The 17,960-nt window shown below is 55.0% G+C and overlaps 6 protein-coding genes across 6 annotated transcripts; 2 read left to right on the top strand and 4 right to left on the bottom strand.

Moving 5' to 3' along the window:
* Positions 1–1,776: 1,776 nt before the first annotated feature.
* BDP81DRAFT_323483 (uncharacterized protein) lies at positions 1,777–2,992 on the bottom strand (the record flags this gene model as incomplete). Its single annotated transcript, XM_060584800.1, has 2 exons — positions 1,777–2,209; positions 2,271–2,992. 2 exons carry the CDS (start codon positions 2,990–2,992, stop codon positions 1,777–1,779), a joined length of 1,155 nt encoding a protein of 384 aa, XP_060443768.1.
* Positions 2,993–5,910: 2,918 nt separating this feature from the next.
* BDP81DRAFT_472722 (uncharacterized protein) lies at positions 5,911–7,889 on the bottom strand. The gene is made up of 2 exons (XM_060594627.1): positions 6,512–7,889; positions 5,911–6,442 (listed from the first exon to the last, which is right to left on the bottom strand). Exons 1-2 carry the CDS (start codon positions 7,485–7,487, stop codon positions 6,369–6,371), a joined length of 1,050 nt encoding a protein of 349 aa, XP_060443767.1. The 5' UTR covers positions 7,488–7,889; the 3' UTR covers positions 5,911–6,368.
* Positions 7,890–9,018: 1,129 nt separating this feature from the next.
* Positions 9,019–10,543, top strand: BDP81DRAFT_351659 (histidinol-phosphate aminotransferase). The gene is made up of 2 exons (XM_060586217.1): positions 9,019–9,206; positions 9,303–10,543. The coding sequence occupies exons 1-2, from the start codon at positions 9,133–9,135 to the stop codon at positions 10,477–10,479; spliced, it is 1,251 nt and encodes a 416-aa protein (XP_060443766.1). The 5' UTR covers positions 9,019–9,132; the 3' UTR covers positions 10,480–10,543.
* Positions 10,501–11,553, bottom strand: BDP81DRAFT_351658 (uncharacterized protein). Its single transcript, XM_060586216.1, has 2 exons — positions 11,534–11,553; positions 10,501–11,438 (listed from the first exon to the last, which is right to left on the bottom strand). Exon 2 carries the CDS (start codon positions 11,339–11,341, stop codon positions 10,742–10,744), a length of 600 nt encoding a protein of 199 aa, XP_060443765.1. The 5' UTR covers positions 11,342–11,438; positions 11,534–11,553; the 3' UTR covers positions 10,501–10,741.
* A 2,659-nt stretch (positions 11,554–14,212) lies between these two features.
* On the top strand, positions 14,213–15,595 carry BDP81DRAFT_395626 (family 76 glycosyl hydrolase; the record flags this gene model as incomplete). The annotated part of the gene is made up of 3 exons (XM_060588085.1): positions 14,213–14,306; positions 14,368–14,447; positions 14,564–15,595. 3 exons carry the CDS (start codon positions 14,213–14,215, stop codon positions 15,593–15,595), a joined length of 1,206 nt encoding a protein of 401 aa, XP_060443764.1.
* Positions 15,596–16,685: 1,090 nt separating this feature from the next.
* Positions 16,686–17,489, bottom strand: BDP81DRAFT_322824 (uncharacterized protein; the record flags this gene model as incomplete). The annotated part of the gene is made up of 3 exons (XM_060584731.1): positions 16,686–17,052; positions 17,129–17,265; positions 17,337–17,489. The coding sequence occupies 3 exons, from the start codon at positions 17,487–17,489 to the stop codon at positions 16,686–16,688; spliced, it is 657 nt and encodes a 218-aa protein (XP_060443763.1).
* Positions 17,490–17,960: the final 471 nt, after the last annotated feature.

The raw sequence follows: 17,960 nt of genomic DNA, 5'->3' as shown, positions 1-17,960 counted from the left end.
CCCAGCATCAACGGTTCGAAAAGATCAACAGCACCAACGAAACAAAGCACCCAATGACTACCCGTGGCTGAATTGACCAGACCACACCAAAAATTACAAGTTTACAACGAATCATCTCGAAAGCTCGGACGAAATTAGCAGCAAAAAAGGCACGTGAGAAAAAAAAGCAGCCACTTTCTGCAAGGTACGGGACACCACTAGCGCCCGTCAACGATCCAATCACGGGCCATAGCCCCCCCCTCCCCCGAGCTCCCTCCTGGGCCTCTCCTGCCTGCAGGTTATCTGCACGGTAAACAAGCTTCCACGCGTGCTGCACGACGGCAGGCACATTTCCGTGATCCCATCTGCAATCCATCATATCCAACAGTCCAACCTCCAAAAGACCCACCGGATGACAAAACCCTGGAATTAAACACCTAGGAGGCCGGAGGACACGTCCACTACAGTTCATCATTTCGTGATTTGTCTCCCCCCCATCTTCCTCCTCCCATTTACCGGGTATTACCGAGTACCCAACCGCATCCACAAACGCCCAGCCCAACGAGGGGGACGTTCACCAAAAGGGTCCTCGGCCTTGAGCCTTCACAGCAAAATTGAAGCAGACCTGTGAATATACTCCGTACATCATCCACGGATGGACGCGTGCTTAGTAGAGAGACCATAGAGATCATCACCACCAACGTCTCAGATCTCCACGCTTCCCATCAGATTCCCTACGTTTCCATCCCAAGTCCAAATAATCCTGCAGACTGCATATACCCAAATTCCCATGACGATAGACAGGGGGAGGAGACTGCTCACGGCCTTTGGAAACCCACAGACGTGTAAGGTATGCATGCCACTCACTCGGGACCAGCGCGAGATGAGGTCTCCTTACGTTACGGCTTCCGCCACCTCTCGTCCTTGCGCAAGAGCCCCAAGCGCAACTCTGTACGGAGACACATTACGGATAAAATCCAAGTGTGAACAAGGTCTTCTGTCACAATAGGACCGGACTCTGAAGTAGCCGGGAGATATACCCGTCACCTCCGTACGGATATGTGTACCTCGAGTACAGATACATAGATCCTTCATTGTGGGGCATATATCTACTACGCCTATCGAAATGTCATCCAGCCAAAGAACAGAATAGAGAAGCAGAATTGATGTTGGCGGCACACACGTCAGCACCTTTTTCTAAATTCCCGTCCACTAGTGACCACAATCATTGTCAGGCATTGCCTGCAAAGCCACAAGAAACGCATAGCAATGGCACGGCCGTTGATGAAGCTGTCTCGGTATCGGTTGTCACCGGCCCGAGTCAAAAACAGACCCGATCGGATTCTGGCGTCACGAGGATCCAGCAAGTACACATCAGTGACAATTGACAAGAGGACACAGCGCTTGGCCTTGTACATTATCCAATCTTTAATTCGTCTCGTCCACCTCTTTCCAGTCAATGTGCTTCCCCCATGCCAACCTTATATAAGACGCACAGTATGCCGCAACTCCGTTGGCTCCAAAGAGTATAGTCTATGCAAACTTGGCTGACGGCCTCCTCTAAATCCATCAAACGCCGCGCAATTGCACCTAGTACAGCTCCAAAAACTCAACAAAAGTCTAGAGCGGAAATCTCCAGCTACGGCTCTCTCCAACTTCGAGGGTGCCAGCGGGAAAGTCCGCCACCCGCGCCAAAACTGTGACTTTTTTTCTTTTTTGTACATCACCCTAGGGACCTGAACGCCGCCATGTTACCCAATCGCTGCGGTCGATCCAAGTAGCTTCCCCACGCCTTGATCATGATAGAGACATGCCCTGCTGCTGATGTGCCCCGGGCATGTTCTGCATTTGCATGGGCCGTTGAGCTTGAGCCATGGCGGGGCTCGCGTGGTGGCTCGGCGGCCGTTGACCTTGTCCCTGCTGCCCCGGTTGACCCTGAGGACGGCCCGCGGCCTGGAACGGTGGCTCCTTCTTAGGGTCCGCATGAGGAAACAGCGCCTGCAGCTTTCTGTACAGCTCAGTCAGGTATTTGGATCGTTCCTCGCGGTCTGTCATCGGGTCGGGGTTGTTTTCGGGAATGTCGCCCGGCGGCGTTGAATTCCGGATTTTGAGCGCCATGTTTAGCGGCGGGGAAGACAGGTAGGCGGGCGATGGAGGAACCTGCACGTTTCCTTTGCGGTCGGCCAACGCGGCAAGGTATGCAAGATTCGCTTGAAGTCGTCGCATACAACTGTGAAAAAGGATGTCAGCTTTCCCTTGTTTTCCACAACATGTCTGTCTCGGTCACTCACTGGCTGTAGTCCTGCTGAACCGACCCCTCTTCTTGGGTCGGTTTCCTCGCCTGATCTCCTTCCCCCGGTGTCTCTTTCTTCAACTCGCTCAGCGTATGTTGCAGCTGCATCGACTCGAACAACAGCTCTTGGTTGATCTCCAACAACAATGAGAATCTCTCCTGTTCGCGGGACTCGCTGCCGGGACTCAGGGGCGTCGATACCGACGATGTGCCATTGGCAGTCGCGTTTTGGTTGTGTTGAGGAAATGTCGGGGTCTGCGGGGTCGTTACGGACGCGATGGAAGCCGAATGCTGGTGCGCTGAAGCCGCAGGAGTCTGACCATGTGACTGAGGTTGCGATGTCGGATAGTGCTGCTGTTGTTGCTGTTGTTGAGGCTTGGTTTGTTGATGTTGTTGTTGCTGGGCTTGCTGCTGGGCCTGCTGTTGAGCTTGCTGCTGTTGGTGCTGCTGCTGCTGCTGCTGGGCGTGTTGCTGTTGCTGTTGCTGTTGCTGCTGTTGATGTTGAGCTTGTTGCTGTTGTTGATGTTGCTGATGTTGCTGATGCTGTTGTTGTTGCTGGTTCTGCGGTTGCGGCGGCTGCTGTTGCTGACCCTGCTGTTGTTGGTGATGTTGCTGGTTTTGCTGGTGTTGCTGCTGCTGCTGCTGCTGCTGCTGCTGAGGGTTTTGAGGATGTTGAGGTTGGTGCTGCTGATGCTGTTGCTGTTGTTGCTGTTGCTGCATCGCATTGTTCGGAGAACCTTGTCCACCCTGCGCCGCGCTCATCGGCCTCTGAGGCGTCGAGCCCAACGGCATACCGCCTTGGTTTCCATGATTTCCTTGTCCCTGGCCTTGCTGCTGCTGTTGCTGCTGATGTGCCTGCTGCGCTTGCATGCGTTGCTGCATCATCATCTGCTGCTGCTGTTGAGGTGTCATGCCCGCCGCATTCATCGGGAAGCCCTGCATTCCTCCAAAGTTGGGATGTTGGCCGCCCGGCGCGGGCATGTTGCCGCCGTATGGATTGCCCTGGTAAGGGTTTTGGAAGGCCACTGGTAGAGACATTGACGTTAGCAAACACGTGTTCCCGTTGATAGATGCTGGAAGATGCTGCGGTGCCATGTCGTTTGGCGGGTGTGTGTGGAAGATGGTGATGATGACGGTGAGGGAGTGACTGCAAGACGGACGCGCTCTCGTGGCACCACGATCTTTGTCTCGATCATCAACGGGCAACGCATGCTGCGACTGCCACGGGACAGCATCAGAGGGCGTGACGCAGATACGAGACTCTCTCCTCGATGGCAGACGTGGGCGCACGCGACAAACGGGGAGAGACAGGGCAAGGAAGGGGGCAGCTCACTTTGACCATTGGTAGCCATGTGTGGCATGCCGGCGTTCTGCATCATGCCTGCAGGGCCAGCGCCCGACATCATGGCGGGATTGGGACCGCCGACGAAGCCGGGCTGGCCTCCGGGCATGCCAGCGAATTGATTAGGGTTGTACATCATCTGCTGGCCCGGCTGGGTTGGGACAGAGCCTGGCTGCATGTGAGGGTTCTGGTTTGGAGGTGGGGCGCCGGTGTTGAAGTTCGGAGGGACATTGGAGAAGCCGTAGCCGGGAGCGTACATGGCTGGGACGGGATGGGATAGGATGGGCGCGGAGCTATTATTATTATTATGGTTTTGGGGGACGGGGCTTGACGCGACGGGCCCAAGGAGCCCAGTCGGATAAGGTACTGTAGCAATAGACTCGGGCTTGAGACTCCGTCAGACACGGGCTGGCTAGCCAGGCTTGGTTGCTGGCTGGCTCGCTTGTTGTCTCGCGCTGGACTGGGCTGGGCTTGGTTGGGTTGGCCTAAACTGGGCGGAGGAGGTGAGAGAGAGAGGCGCTGCCGCAGCGGGCGACGTTTCGTCGAGTCGAGCGCAACAAGAGAGAAGAACGGCGGGCGGCGGGGAGGAGTGCGTGGAGTAAGGCGAGGTGGTCCTGGCCTGTCCGGGCCGCAGGTTTGCTAGGCTGGCGGGATGACTGGCTCGTTTGCTTGCCTGCTTGACGTGCGTGATGGGCGGTGGGGGACAGGGGTACAACCGTCAATGGGCGGGCTCTGGCTGGGTTGTCTCTCAGATAGACTGTGACCGATTGACTGACAGCCAAACTCTTTGGCCTATGAGCGAATTGATTCGGCTTGCGTCTTGCTAGTGATGGATGTATTTCGTATTAAGGTACAACCATGCATACGGAACGAATCCAGCAATTCCTTTCTCTGCACTTGGGCTTGCCTGGCTGGTCGGTAAGGCGTATTTGGAGGCTGGGATGAAGCCGGCCCTGTTTGTCTCGGTCTCGTCCGTACTCGTCCACTAACCTACCTTATACCTCTCAGCAGGTACAGTAAGTAGAGGAAAGTAGAGCACACGGGGGTGTGAGAATGTAGAAACCAGGGGTTCAAAGTGAATGAGATGGGTACGGTGAGAAAGGGTGAAGGACTAGGTGCCGGTAATGGATGGGAGATGACGTGGAGGGATGGGGGCGCCAGATGGAGGGTTGCCAGTTAGAGATGAGGCAGGAAGGGATTGTGAGATGCGTATCCGTAATTGCTCGAGGATTAACGATCTCCAATGTGGAAAAGAAGGAGCCAAGAAGGGTCCAAAGAGTGCCACAGCGCGGGCCGGTGAGACAAGACTAAAGCAAGCAGATGGCAATCGGGTGGTGGTCTCGCGCCGGGCTGCCACTTGAATCAGGAACGACGCCGAGCTGGATAGCCTGGATAAGGCAGGCAAGCTGGCAAGGTCCCACGCGGTAGGTACCTTTGGGAAGTAAAGGTGAGATGGAAGGATACGCGGAGCGGAAGGGGTGGGTGACTGGTGCAAGACGGCACGGTAGGGTGCGGTTGGGAAGCGAAGGGACAGGACGCAAAGCAACCCTTTGCGTACGTTTGACAAGACGAGACAGGACAATAGAAATGACCTCAGATGCGGCCGTGGTGTGAGTGACGGTGGGCGTGGAGCATCAAGCGGAGAGAGGTAGATAGAGAGAGAGAGAGAGAGAGAGAGAGAGAGAGAGAGAGAGAGAGGCCAGACGTGGAACGGCACGGCACGGTATCGGTGTGTCGGTGTGCGGTGAGGGCGAGATGAGGCGAGGTGAGAGCGGGTGTGGCGGCGCGGCGGTAACCTTGTCTAGACTCTAAAGTTCCAGTCCAGTTACGGTCCGGCGATTAATATTGTCTGGGTGTGTGAGAAATGAGGGAGCGAGCGAGATATCGGGGTGTCGGTGTGCCCAGATCGTGTTGTGTGAGGTGTCAACCAGGCATTCGTAGGCAAGAGGGACGTGGAAAGGCAGAAACAGAATTTTCCTGCGTTGCTTTTCCACATGGGCACATGGGCCCTTGGGCCCTGGGGGGGGGGGGGAGCTTGAGAAACGGCGGGGCGTTCTGGGAAGGGGGGGAGGGGGGGAGGGGGCTTACGCTTGGAACCTGGAAGATGCCGGAGGTGGTCAGTACGTACCTCGGGACGTTAATCGAGGAATTGCAAGAGCCGAGGTGAAACTGCATATTCATTGGACTGTCGGTGAGACCCACAGTCACCACGACAGGGATGTGCCTGCACCTCGCAAGGGTCATGTCTCCCCTCTCCTTCCACCTTCCTCGAGCTTGTCAAGAAGGAGCTGCTGTTGTTATTGACAAGTTGAAGACATCCTCTACGGAGAGATCACGGAGTACGGAATACCACAATCGCAAGTGAGTACGGAAGCGTAGCAGATGGCTTGCAGCGATGTGGAATGGCAGCTTTTGATGAGTCCATCTGAGTGGCATATGCCGAGAGAGGCCTTGGTCGTAGATGGAGCACCTAACATGGTCTGGCATACCTTAGGTATTTCATCGAAAGCTACGTAGACGCCCTGATACCAGGTCAAGGACCAGGACGGATGGATGGGGCTTGCTTTAATTGTTCGACTCCCTTGTACTCCGCATATTTCCTACCATTACACACCGGCTCTTGTTCCCTCAAGACGCACATCATAAACGCTTCACGCCATTTTTCAGTGATTCTAGCCTCGGATATTTATTGCAACCCATGGGCTTACTCGAGAGGGAACCCTATCCAAGACTAGTTGACCGGATACAAGGCCCTTATGGCGTATATGTAGTGCCATACGACGAGTTGCCGTACACAACGTCGATAAAGTTCTGTGCTATAATCTCGTCTTTCAAAATCGCTCACGTTAGCCCAACGTCCACACAGAAAGAAGAGCCCGCTAACAGTCCAGACTTACCTGCACGTTCCGAAGGATGCAACTCGTCATACCACAAAAAGCTCGACATGGCCTCCGGCGAGTTCACACAAGCCCTCGTCACCGCATCGCACGTCCGGTACGGCGCCGTCACGTTCGCAGGCGACGACAGGTACCTCGACGGGTCATCATGGACGTCCCGCAGCAGAGAGTGGACATCAAAGATTGAAAAGCTCGCCCCGGGCCAGCGCTTCTTGACGAGCAGATGGAACGGCGCGCCATACTCAAACATGGTGTTGACGCTCGTGCTGTACTCGAGCATCTTGAACTGCGTCTCCGTCGTATTGTACGCCGTCTTGTTGGTCCAGAACTGACTGTCCCCGAAGCCGCTTTTCCCCGGTCCCGTCGCGGCGTACGCGGCGTACAGCGGCGATTCCTCCAGCGGCGCGATATTCAAGAGGACAAAGTGGCGCCCGCCCGTCTCGTAGATGTTGTCGAAAACCTCCCAGATGCAGTCCACGTAGCTGGAGATGGTCGTGCCCGCGGCGTTGGTGTCCGTGAGGAACGCGCCGTAGCCCAGGTCGTTTGTGCCGATCCAGAGCGCGTAGACCGTGTTGTCCGCCTTCCGGTTCGGGTAGAGCGCCTCAAAGGCCGTGTCGGCCTTGTACGCCGGGATCTCGTAGTCGAGCACCGAGGGGAACGGCTGCTTGATGGCGGCAAAGTCGCGCGATATGATCTTGTTGGAGCAGGTGGCGCCGCTGACGGCGTAGCCGTAGTACTTTGCTCCCGTCGAGTTAGCGGCGATCCGGCCCCAGGCGTAGCCGCCGCTCGCGGTCGAGTTGCTCGGCGGCAGCAGAGTGCCGGCCGGAGGGGCGGTGCCGTTGTTGTTGATAAAGTACGAGAGCCGGCCTTCGTCGGTGTAACTGTCGCCGAAAGCCACCAGGTTCTCAAACTTTTTGAGGCCGCATTGGGAGGCTGTAGCCACCGAGGCCAGGGCTGCGACGAGGAGGGGGAGCATCGCGGCGGTAAGAGACTCGAAGGACGAAAACGCTCAGCTGGAGAAACACTTTGGAAACGCCAGTAAGAGCAGCGGGAACCAGGACGAACGATTACCACTAGACAGGTTCATTATCTGGGGACCGATGTTCATATAGCTCTGCCCCATAGCTTCGTATCCTTGCGTCATGATGGGCCGTAGGTCCTTTCATCCGGGACACTAGAATCGGGAGGTGCGGGGGAAGCTCGACCGATGCAGAGACGGACGAAGAATGGCCGCCTATGAAATGGACCGGATCGTAGATAGTAGGAGCTTCCCCCTCTCCCGCCCTGTACGCGGGGGAGCGGTGACGAACCCGCGTAATGCGGAGTTCGGTAGAAGAAAGCCCAGACATCTGCAATTTCCCCAGATCTTTGACCGGGGGGGGGGGGATGCCGCTTCACGATCATGGATGAGGGATAAGTTGGGGAAGGCCTCATTGAACTCCATAGCCGTCACATCGGTCCAGCACTAGCTTGGTCATGTTGAGCTGCCGGCGCGAGAGCTGCGGCCGGCAGGTGAGGGACGATGTTGGATATCCCCTTGGTTCCCGGAGACGGGTTGGGGAGTCGTTGGTTCGTCCTGCATACTAGGAGTTGTGCGGGGTTACTGTTTGTTGTCTACTGTCTACCTACCTACTCACAGCCGACATTGCCGTATTTCAAGAAAAGGCTGGCCCTGACATTAGACCAAACCGTGGCGCTGGCGTGCTCATTCATATTCGGCCTGAATGCAGGCGATGCCAGTTGATCCGCGGACCCGGCCTAGGAGCGGGGCATAAGTCCGGGTTGGCGAGTAGCAAGATCGTGGTACATGATCATCTACTGATCTTGAGCCCCAAAAGGCGAGTTGGATCGAAACTCGGAGATTCAGCTGTATGGCTGTATAAGTACGGATATAGTGAAGATATCAGATGGCTGTCCGTTAAAGATGACGCAGACTTGGGGACCCGAATAAGCTTTTGAACTAGCCTGGAAGCATGCAGACATGCTTTAGCATATCTTCTTCCAGATGCACATTCATGTGAGAAATGGAATATAAGTGCTTATTTTATATGCAGTTCACTTATTTCCGAGATTGCGGCTCTGTGGAAACCCGAAATCACAAGTATGACGAATCAGTACTCACTTGAAGGTCGTCAGTGAATATTGACTTTCGCCTTGAAACCATCGGTCGGCTTCACCATTTCGGACTTTCTCACCATGTGCCACGTTGGAATTGAGCCGATGCCGAGTTCAACAACGGCTTCGGAGTGCCCGCTTTGAGCCGAAATTAGAACAGGGCAAAATTTGATATCTCCACAGCTTTGCCACACAAAGTATCACTTAATCGGCACTTAGCCCTGTGAGTATCTCACAAATCAATTTTTTCGGATGAATGAGAGAGGCACCATATCGAATCCCCATTGGCCAATTGCCATCTTCCATGACCCGCGTAGGTCCGGGCAGGTGCCGACGTATGGCTCCGGGGTCGGCGGGCCCAGCTGTCGGGATCCAGTTTACAGTGGCCGAGAGTTGACTCAAATCGACGTCGACGATTGTACGAGTGAGAGAGATTGGCGATATAAGGACTTACTCTGCTTCACTGTCCTCACAACAGAAGTCATTCTCCAGACATCCAAGCCAAAATGTCACCCTTTAACCTCGAAACGTGTGCGCGCCCGAATATCCTGGCCCTCGAGCCCTATCGCTGCGCAAGAGAGTAAGTTCTCAATCACCAAAAAACTCACTCACAAGACTCTCATAAGCAAATCACACACACACACACTCTCTCTCTCTCTCTAACACCACGCCTCAGCGACTACAAAGATGACGGCACAAACGTCCTCCTCGACGCAAACGAAAACGCCTACGGGCCCTCGCTGCAGCCCGACTTCGAGGCCGGCAACCTAGGCATCGACTTCCAGGGCCTGAACCGCTACCCGGACCCTCACCAGCCGGAACTCAAGCAGCTCCTCTGCCGCCTCCGCAACACCCACACCCACACGAACCAGGACCTCACGCCCTCGAACCTCTTCGTCGGCGTCGGCAGCGACGAGGCCATCGACGCCCTCCTCCGCTGCTTCTGCGCCCCCGGCAAACACCGCATCCTGACCTGCCCGCCCACCTACGGCATGTACTCCGTCTCGGCGCAAATCAACGACGTGGGCATCACAAAGGTACCCCTCAAAGCCGCCCCCGAATTCGGCATGGACACGGACGGCATCCTCGCCGCGCTGAGCGAGCCGGACAACAACATCAAGCTCGTGTACCTCTGCACCCCCGGGAACCCGACCGGCTCCGTCCTCGCCAAGGAGGACGTCCAGCGCGTGCTGGAGCACCCGACGTGGAACGGCATCGTCGTCCTCGACGAGGCCTACATCGACTTCGCGCCCGAGGGGAGCTCCATGGCCGAGTGGGTGCTCGAGTGGCCCAACCTCGTCGTGATGCAGACCCTCTCCAAGGCGTTCGGCATGGCGGGCATCCGCCTCGGCGCCGCCTTTGCGGCCCCTCCTGTCGTGCGCCTCTTGAATGCCATGAAGGCGCCGTATAACATCTCCACGCCGACCAGCGCGCTCGCGCAGTACGCCGTCTCCGACAAGGGGTTGGCCGTGATGCGGGAGAACCGCGCCAAGATCCTGACGCAGCGGGACCGCATCATCGCTGAGCTTCCCCGCGTTCCCGGTGTCGGCAGGTTGCGCGGCGGCACGGAGAGTAACTTTTTGCTGTACGAGATGCTGGATGCTGCGGGGCAGCCGGACAACGTCACGGCGCTGGCCGTGTATGAGCGTCTTGCGGAGAACAAGGGCGTCGTGGTGCGGTTCCGCGGTAAGGAGCATGGTTGCCTGGGGTGTTTGCGGATCACGATCGGTACCGAGGACGAGGTCACGAGGTTCCTTGCTTCTATTACCAAGGTTCTGGCCGAGGTTCGCGGTGCTGGGCGGCAGCCGGACGAGGAGAAGAAGGAAGCGGCGGCGAACGGGGTGATTGCATAGATGGGACGGTTCATAACGAGGCATTGATAGATGATAGAAGACGGACGAGGAGAAGAAGGAAGCGGCGGCGAACGGGGTGATTGCATAGATGGGACGGTTCATAACGAGGCATTGATAGATGATAGAAGACGGCCAAAAAGAAAAAGGTAGCATTGGATGTTTTCGATCGGGAAAAAAAGGAAAGTGGAAAGTTATAAGGACATGAGGACTAGATGCTTATGTTGAACCCAACTTGAGTTTTTCTATTTTGACTACTTCGAGACTAGGTGTCATGTGTCGGTGTCTGTTTCTGCATACGGAGGACATGATCAAGAATCTCTTCAGCCGCCTGTTCCGGCGTCTTCCTCGAGACATCAACATCCAAAGCAACAACCGAATCGCTCGCCTCAAATCGATGAATTGTACTCTCCGCCCGAAAGGACCTCAACAGCTCAGGATCAACAATCTTGCAATGCGCCCTCCTCTCAGCACTCACCAACCTCTCCAAGTTGACACCCTCATCACACGTCAGCACAACCGAAACAAGCAGACACCCCCGCGCCCGCGCCGCCTCGAGGTACTCGGCACACGTCGCGGACCCCACGGCATCGCTCGACTGGAAGTCGGTAAAGATGTAGACCGAATCGCGCGTCGACGGATGCTCCGCCAGGGCGGCGAAGACGGTGCCGCGTATGGCTTTGCGGAGGTCTTGGTAGCCCGGTTCGGTACGGTGTAGGACGGCGTCGGCTGGGTTGATAAGGAGGTGGTTGTGGATGAGGCGGGCTCCCGGCGCGAGTTTTTGTTCTAGGGCGCGGGCGATTGTGAGTTTGCCGGTGCCGGGGTAGCCATTGATGTGGATTAGGGGTTGGGGGTTTTGGGACATTGTGGTGTTGAGGTGTGGGTTGAGCAGTTGGTGATCAATAGGTGTGCGTGTCTTGATTACTTTTTGAGTTGAAGATGGCAGTGTTGATGATGATTAGCTATATTATCAGTTAACCTGAAGGATTGATGAGTCGCTTATAGAGAGACCGGAGTGAGTCACTTTGAGATCCATATAAAGGGAATCACCACCTACTGGATCGGTACCCCCCGACTGCGCAGGTTTTCTTAATTTCAGATTAAAAGTGACTACACTCCGAATTGAGTTGCTTCGCATCACTAATAGCAGAAATAAATATTGGTACTATCCGGACGTATATATTCCCAGAAGGCAGCCGACCTCATGCAACCCGTCATGAACTTATTGAACATGAAGTTGGCAACAGGTTCGACAGAGTGAGTATGCACGGTAACTTAACGTCCCGGATATCTGACTCATCTCTAGCTGAAACTCGGTGTGTGTGTGTGTGCGTGTAAGAAATGTTAAATGAGTGAAAGAAGCCTGGCTGAGTGCACATTGGGGTGGGAGAAGTCTTTACATCCATCGACTCTGTATCATACGAGAGCAGATCCTATGTTGTGACCTTTGTGTTGCATGAAGTCTTGTAAAGTTAAATCAAGAAATAATAATAATAATAATAGTAGGGAAGCAGAAAATTTGGTGGCCCTGAGCCCCGGCACATAGCACTTCGCGCGTGTTTGAGCAGTATCAACCTACAACCTCAGGCGACAGGCCGACGGGAAATATAGGCAACGATTTGTGTTTCTCCTCCAACAAATGGGCCATTTAGTTTGGTAGTCGAGGGGAGAAGGTCGTGACGTGCTGACTTAGTCCGTGATGCTCCGGATTATTTCAGGACGCCGGCTTTCGAACCTCCATCGGCCCATTTGTTTTTTTCTTTTCTTTTTCGATCTGAAAGTATACTTCTCGTCGTGACAAGCTTACGGAGTACAGGCGAATGATATCTGTCTCGTTATCTCATAATGCTGCATTACTGTCTGTGTACAGCGTTCATATCCCACCTAACACAGCAAGCCTGCAAGATGGTCGTGATGGCTTCAAGCATCCGCCGCCCCCACATGGTCACGTGATATTTTGATGAGCCACGCTAGACAACACAATTGACCGCAATCTTCTAGGTATCAACTATGTTCTATCATGGATATCAACTGCATGAAGAAGCCGGGTGAAATTTGTCACGATAACCAACCTATCTTGGACATCTTGATGCTGATCAGATCCTGAACAACTTTCCTTCGCTGCTGTTCAAATCAGGCCTTGGCTTAAATCTATTCACCTTACCTTGCCAGGTTTGCCTACCTCGAAGCTCGCGCTCAACCGACCAGCTTGGTTTGATTGAGAAATGACCATTCAGCGAAACGCCCTCGAGAACCAATCCGTCCCTCTTTCCACGTTGTTGGTGAGACCCGGCAATCGGCACGGCGCCACCATTCAGTGTAAAAACCGCCGTTCCTTCAATCATCTGGTCAGACTGGATCTCACGGATGCCGATGGCCCCCCGCCCATTCTCCATTAGGCAAAGGCTAAAATTGGGTGCCGTCGCTGTTTCATGTGTCGAGCTGGAGGTAACGGTAACCCGAGCTAGCGGCTCTCGAGTAGATCATCCCGTCCATGGGTTGACTCCCATCCTCCAAACAAGCGCCCAATCATTGACCCAATCGCCGACATCCTTTGCCTGGTTATTGCTGGCCTTGGGACACGTCTGAACCTGTTGAACACAACACTGAACAGCAAAACCCTCAGAGGGGCCAGAGGTCTTCTGTCCTCTTCTGATCTGCCATAGATTGTCCCGGTACAACGCTGTCTTGTCAATCACAATTCAAAATGACCCTTTTCTTCATGCAAGTTTGTTCATTGTAAGCTTGCATTGAGAAGAACCACACAAACCGCCCACACCCCGCTCTCCCGCATCCCCCTCCTCCCCCCTTTCGGCGGCTCTGGTCCCGTTGGAACTTCCCCTTTTGACCAGTCAAACCACCAACCAACCCTCAGCTCTTCAGCCCAGTGACAACATTGCGTGTATCTGCAAGTCTGTGGTTGCGTGTGCCTGACTAAAGGCCGGCCGCGCTTCTCAAAACATGGGGATTTACCCAGTCAAAGCCCCCCCCCTGTCCACACACATAAGTTCATAACCGCCCCAAGGGTCAGGAGGAGACCGGCGGGATTTATGTGGACAAGGAGACTTTTTTTTTTCGTTGTTCCCCTTGCGCGCCCTGCCTTGTCCGAACCACTGCCACAGAACAGCGAGACTCTTTCGAGCAGCTGTCAAGAAGTCTAAAAGAGAAATGAACATGGGACGAAGGTGGGCTGAGTCGAACCAGAAGGCCAGCGAGAGCTCCCATTCGCCGGAGCCGCCGTCTATTCCTTGAACTTCACCCCTCAATACCCTTAGTGCCACCTCACGAACCGCGCGCCGGGACCTGAACAACCCCCCCTGGTTGTGACGTTGCTCTTATTCGTGCTCATTAATAGCATTAGGAACGCCTCGGTTGCCCTGTATGTAGGTCGGATACTTTTCCTTCCTGTTTATTACCTTACCTACGCAATGTGCAGTTACTCTCGCTTCTTAACCTTCTCTCGTTTCTCGTGAACTGTTTCGCCGCTGCTTGTTTCTCTCGTCATCTTCACCAAAGAGTCATTCCTTTTAGGTTTACTGTTCCTCTCTCTCTCTCTCTCCCTCTCACCCTACGTACGTCCTTCTTTGACCCAGTATCCCCCGTGTTTGTACACTTGAAACATTCCTTTGTGAAAGGCAGCGGATTAAATAGCCGGTCTCTTCGGAAACATCATCTCCATCAAGAACGGTGACATTCCAACCGGCGCAAAGTCTGTAGATCAGGTCCTGGCAACATCATGGTCCTCGTCAAGCCCGCCCTCATCGCCTCCGTGGCTGTCACGGCGGTTTCCGCCTTCACATCGCCCAAGACGCTCGATGTCAATAACGCAGGTTGGTGTCTACAGTTCTTCCCCGTATACAGGCCCAAGGTTTTCGCTAACAAGGCCCCAAGACTCCGTCAAGGCCATCGCCGGCAGTCTGGCTTTCGGCGCCATGTCTTACTACAACGGAAACGTCTCTAGTGATCCCAAGGTATGACTATCTCAACTCCCAAAGACGAAACACATTCCAGGTCTTCACACAAAAGGGGGTAATATTCCAAACGTCAGGATCAAAGAAGACTGACAAGAACACCACCACATCCACAGATGGTCGGCGACCTCCCAGAACCATACTACTGGTGGCAAGCCGGCGCCCTCTGGGGCATGATGATGGACTACTTCCACTACACAGGCGACCCAACCTACAACGCAGTCCTAACCCAAGCCCTCACCGCAAAAGTCAACACGGGACCCAACTACGACTTCATGCCCCCCGAGCACGAACTCGAAGAAGGAAACGACGACCTCGGCTTCTGGGGCTTCGCAGTCATGTCCGCCGCCGAACGCAACTTCCCCGAACCAGACGCCTCGACGGGGTGCCCCGAATGGCTCCAAATGGGCCGCAACATCTTCAACTCCCTCGCGGGCCGCTGGAACACGACGCACTGCGGCGGCGGACTCCTCTGGCAAATCTACGAGTCCAACCCCAACGGGCTCAACTACAAAAACAGCGTCAGCAACGGCGGCTTCTTCCAGCTCGGCGCGCGCCTCGCCGCCGCGACCAACGACTCCCGCTACGCCGACTGGGCCTCGTACGTGTGGGACTGGTCCGCCGCCGTGGGCTTCCTCGACGCAGACCTCAAAGTCTACGACGGCGCCGACTCGCGCGACAACTGCACAAAGACAAACTATCTCTCCTTCACCTACTCCACGGGCATCTACCTCTACGGCGCAGCCGTGATGGCAAACCACACAGGCGACGTCCTCTGGGCGGACCGCGCGACAAAGATGCTCGCCACAGCCCGCAAGAGCTTCTTCTCGCTCGCCGAGAACAGCACAAACATCATGTACGAGCCCGCGTGCGAGATGGTCGGCACGTGCAACACGGACATGAAGACCTTCAAGGGCTACCTCTCGCGCTTTCTGTGGCAGTCCGCCGTCGTCATGCCGGCGCTGCTGCCCGAGGTAAAAGAGATCCTGGTCCCGAGCGCGCTCGCGGCGGCCAAAGTGTGCGAGGCCTCGGCGGGCAACGTGACGTGCGGGCAGAAGTGGTACGTCGACGGCGACGACGGCAGCTACGGCCTCGGGCAGACCATGAGCGCGCTCGAAATCATCCAGGGTCTTGTCGTTAGCCAGTAGGTTTTCTTCGTGCGGGCAACCTCGGTCGAAATCCCTTTCTGCGTCCTTCTGCGTCCTGCGTCCGGTCAACAATAAACGGGGAAAACCGACCGCTGACAGGCACCGCGCCAGCCTCACAAACTCAACCACCAACTCGACGACTGAGCCGCCTCCCGCCACCGTCCCGAACCAAAGTGGCGCAGGAAACATCTTTTTGAAATGTACATACACAGGCGCTTTGAGCGCTGTGTTGCTGTTTTGGCATTTCCGTCTTGTGTAGAATGGAATCCGGGGAAAAAAAGGCGTAACCGGCGTTTGGTAAAAGGCATCCATTTGCTCAACATGTAAAAACATACATACCCCCTGACAGTTTCTAATGTTCATGAATTCAAATCCATCACGTTATACCGGTCATCCTCCTGCTCTGTGAAGAATCGATGGTCGTCTAAGGGGCGAGCGGAACAAATCTTTGCGTTCCACGCGGATACCGTAATGTGTGGAGCGTAACGCAGGACTGCGGACCAATTTGACGGATGTTCCGTCTGCCGTGTGACTGCTCGCAGTATTCGTCCGTTCTAAAACGATGACATGCGTAACAGGTTGCTTTGATGGACATGTTCTCTCTCGGTGGATAAACGATACAAACATTCGATGAAATTGTTTGCACAGAGAATCACAGGATTAGGAGTCGTCCCCTCCTCTCTTGTCCATGTTTATATTTGCCGTTGAGCCCTTGACCGTAAATAATACAACGCCGATACGGGGTATAACTCCAAAAGGGAGCGCATTGCGAGAAATGACAAAGCTCTGTGGGTAAAAAAAAAAAAAAGACAACGGGCTCGCCAACGATTCTCCCCTCGTCCCTTCTCGTCCCCTCCCTTTACGCTGGCATGAGGGCAAAGCTCCAAGGTTGCATTACCCTCTTCAAATCGTTGTCCCAAGATCCAGGTTCCTAGTTTTGGTCTGCTTCGTATGCTTCCTTTCCATGATGATAATGCCGCTTTCTATTTCGTTTTCTTTCGGATTTCGGGTAGCAGATCATTCGTGATTGCTCTGGTGGGTATAGTATGCCCCGGCTCTGTAGCCCGAGGGCGTGTAGAAACGTCGCCGGTTATACCACCAATGCAACAACTGCCATGCTGCATAATGATGCGACGAGAGCCCAGCTGCGGCCAAGACGAGGAGCGGCGCTCGGGTTAGTCTCGGCAGGTAATGAAGGCGAGAGGCTGTCCGTGTATAAGAAATCGTCAAAGTTCGAGTCGTCGGCGGTCGTGGTCGTCGCTGGAGTTGCTGTAGCCGCGGGCTCCTCAGCCATGGTCAAAATACCCCATTCCACCTCAGAGCCGGTCATGGTCGACGTCCACGATACTTCGGTCGGTCCCGTCAATTTGCCGTTAATGTATCCGCTTTTCAGACTCGAGTATCCTGAACATGTCGCAGCTGTCGTTCCGCTTAATGTGCAGCCCAAATCGGCGATGCTGTTCCGTCACGTCGTGATTAGCCGTCCCACTCCTTTCCAAGCTATGTGCATGTTGCGGGGAGCCGAGAACCTACAGAGTTGATGTCTTGGTGCCGTGGAACTGAAGCGTACTCTCGCCCTCGGAGAAGACGAAGGGGAACTCGATGGCGAGGTCGCAATTAGGTGATGTCTGTGGCGGGCAAAAGATGGTATACGTCGTTTCTTTGGCATTCTACAATGGCGCAATTGTTAGATCACAGCAATGGCAGTCGAAAGGGAGCTCGAGCAGCTTTGGACTCGTACACTTGAAACTACGCTCCCCCGCAGCTGCGACCAGCTATTCGCATCATAGTGCGGCAGGTAGATCGGAACAGTGGTGGTATCATCGGCGAAGACGGCATTCGAGGAAAGGAAACATAGTGACAGCAGAGCGGCGAAAGGCTGTGAGCATCTCATCGTGAAGACGTAGAATGTGGATTGGTCGAGTCTCGGGCCGGTCGAAAGATGCAGCAGTGCTTGACGTCAACGAGCTAGCCACCGGAGGCGGTTCATGGGTCGGACAGCTACCGATACGGGCAAGGCGAGGTTATGCAATGCAGCGGACCAGGCTGACGGGACGGATGTTGAAGCTGGGGAGCCAGAGAGGGATTCGGTAACACGCCGTGGATTTCCCTATCAAAGTTGAAGAAGGGTCGGAGGAAAGGCCGTTGGCCGTTCTCTGGGGCAGAGAGTGGGTTTGGCGTGTGCGGTGGTGGTAAGAGACCCTGATTAAAGCATGAGACGGTCGTAGCGGTCGTTTCGCGGGTGCAGCGATAGCATACGAATCCAGTAAAGCCGGACGGAAGCTGTCAGCAAGCAGGGAAAGGTTGCCTCTGGGTCGGAGGGGTCTGTTTCCTTAAAAGAGCAAGCTGGGAACGGAGCCGAGAG

This window comes from Colletotrichum phormii, assembly GCF_030913505.1.
Source record: "Colletotrichum phormii strain CBS 102054 chromosome Unknown BDP81scaffold_13, whole genome shotgun sequence".
Taxonomy (NCBI): Eukaryota; Fungi; Ascomycota; class Sordariomycetes; order Glomerellales; family Glomerellaceae; genus Colletotrichum; species Colletotrichum phormii.
This window is presented reverse-complemented; position numbering and strand designations above follow the sequence as displayed.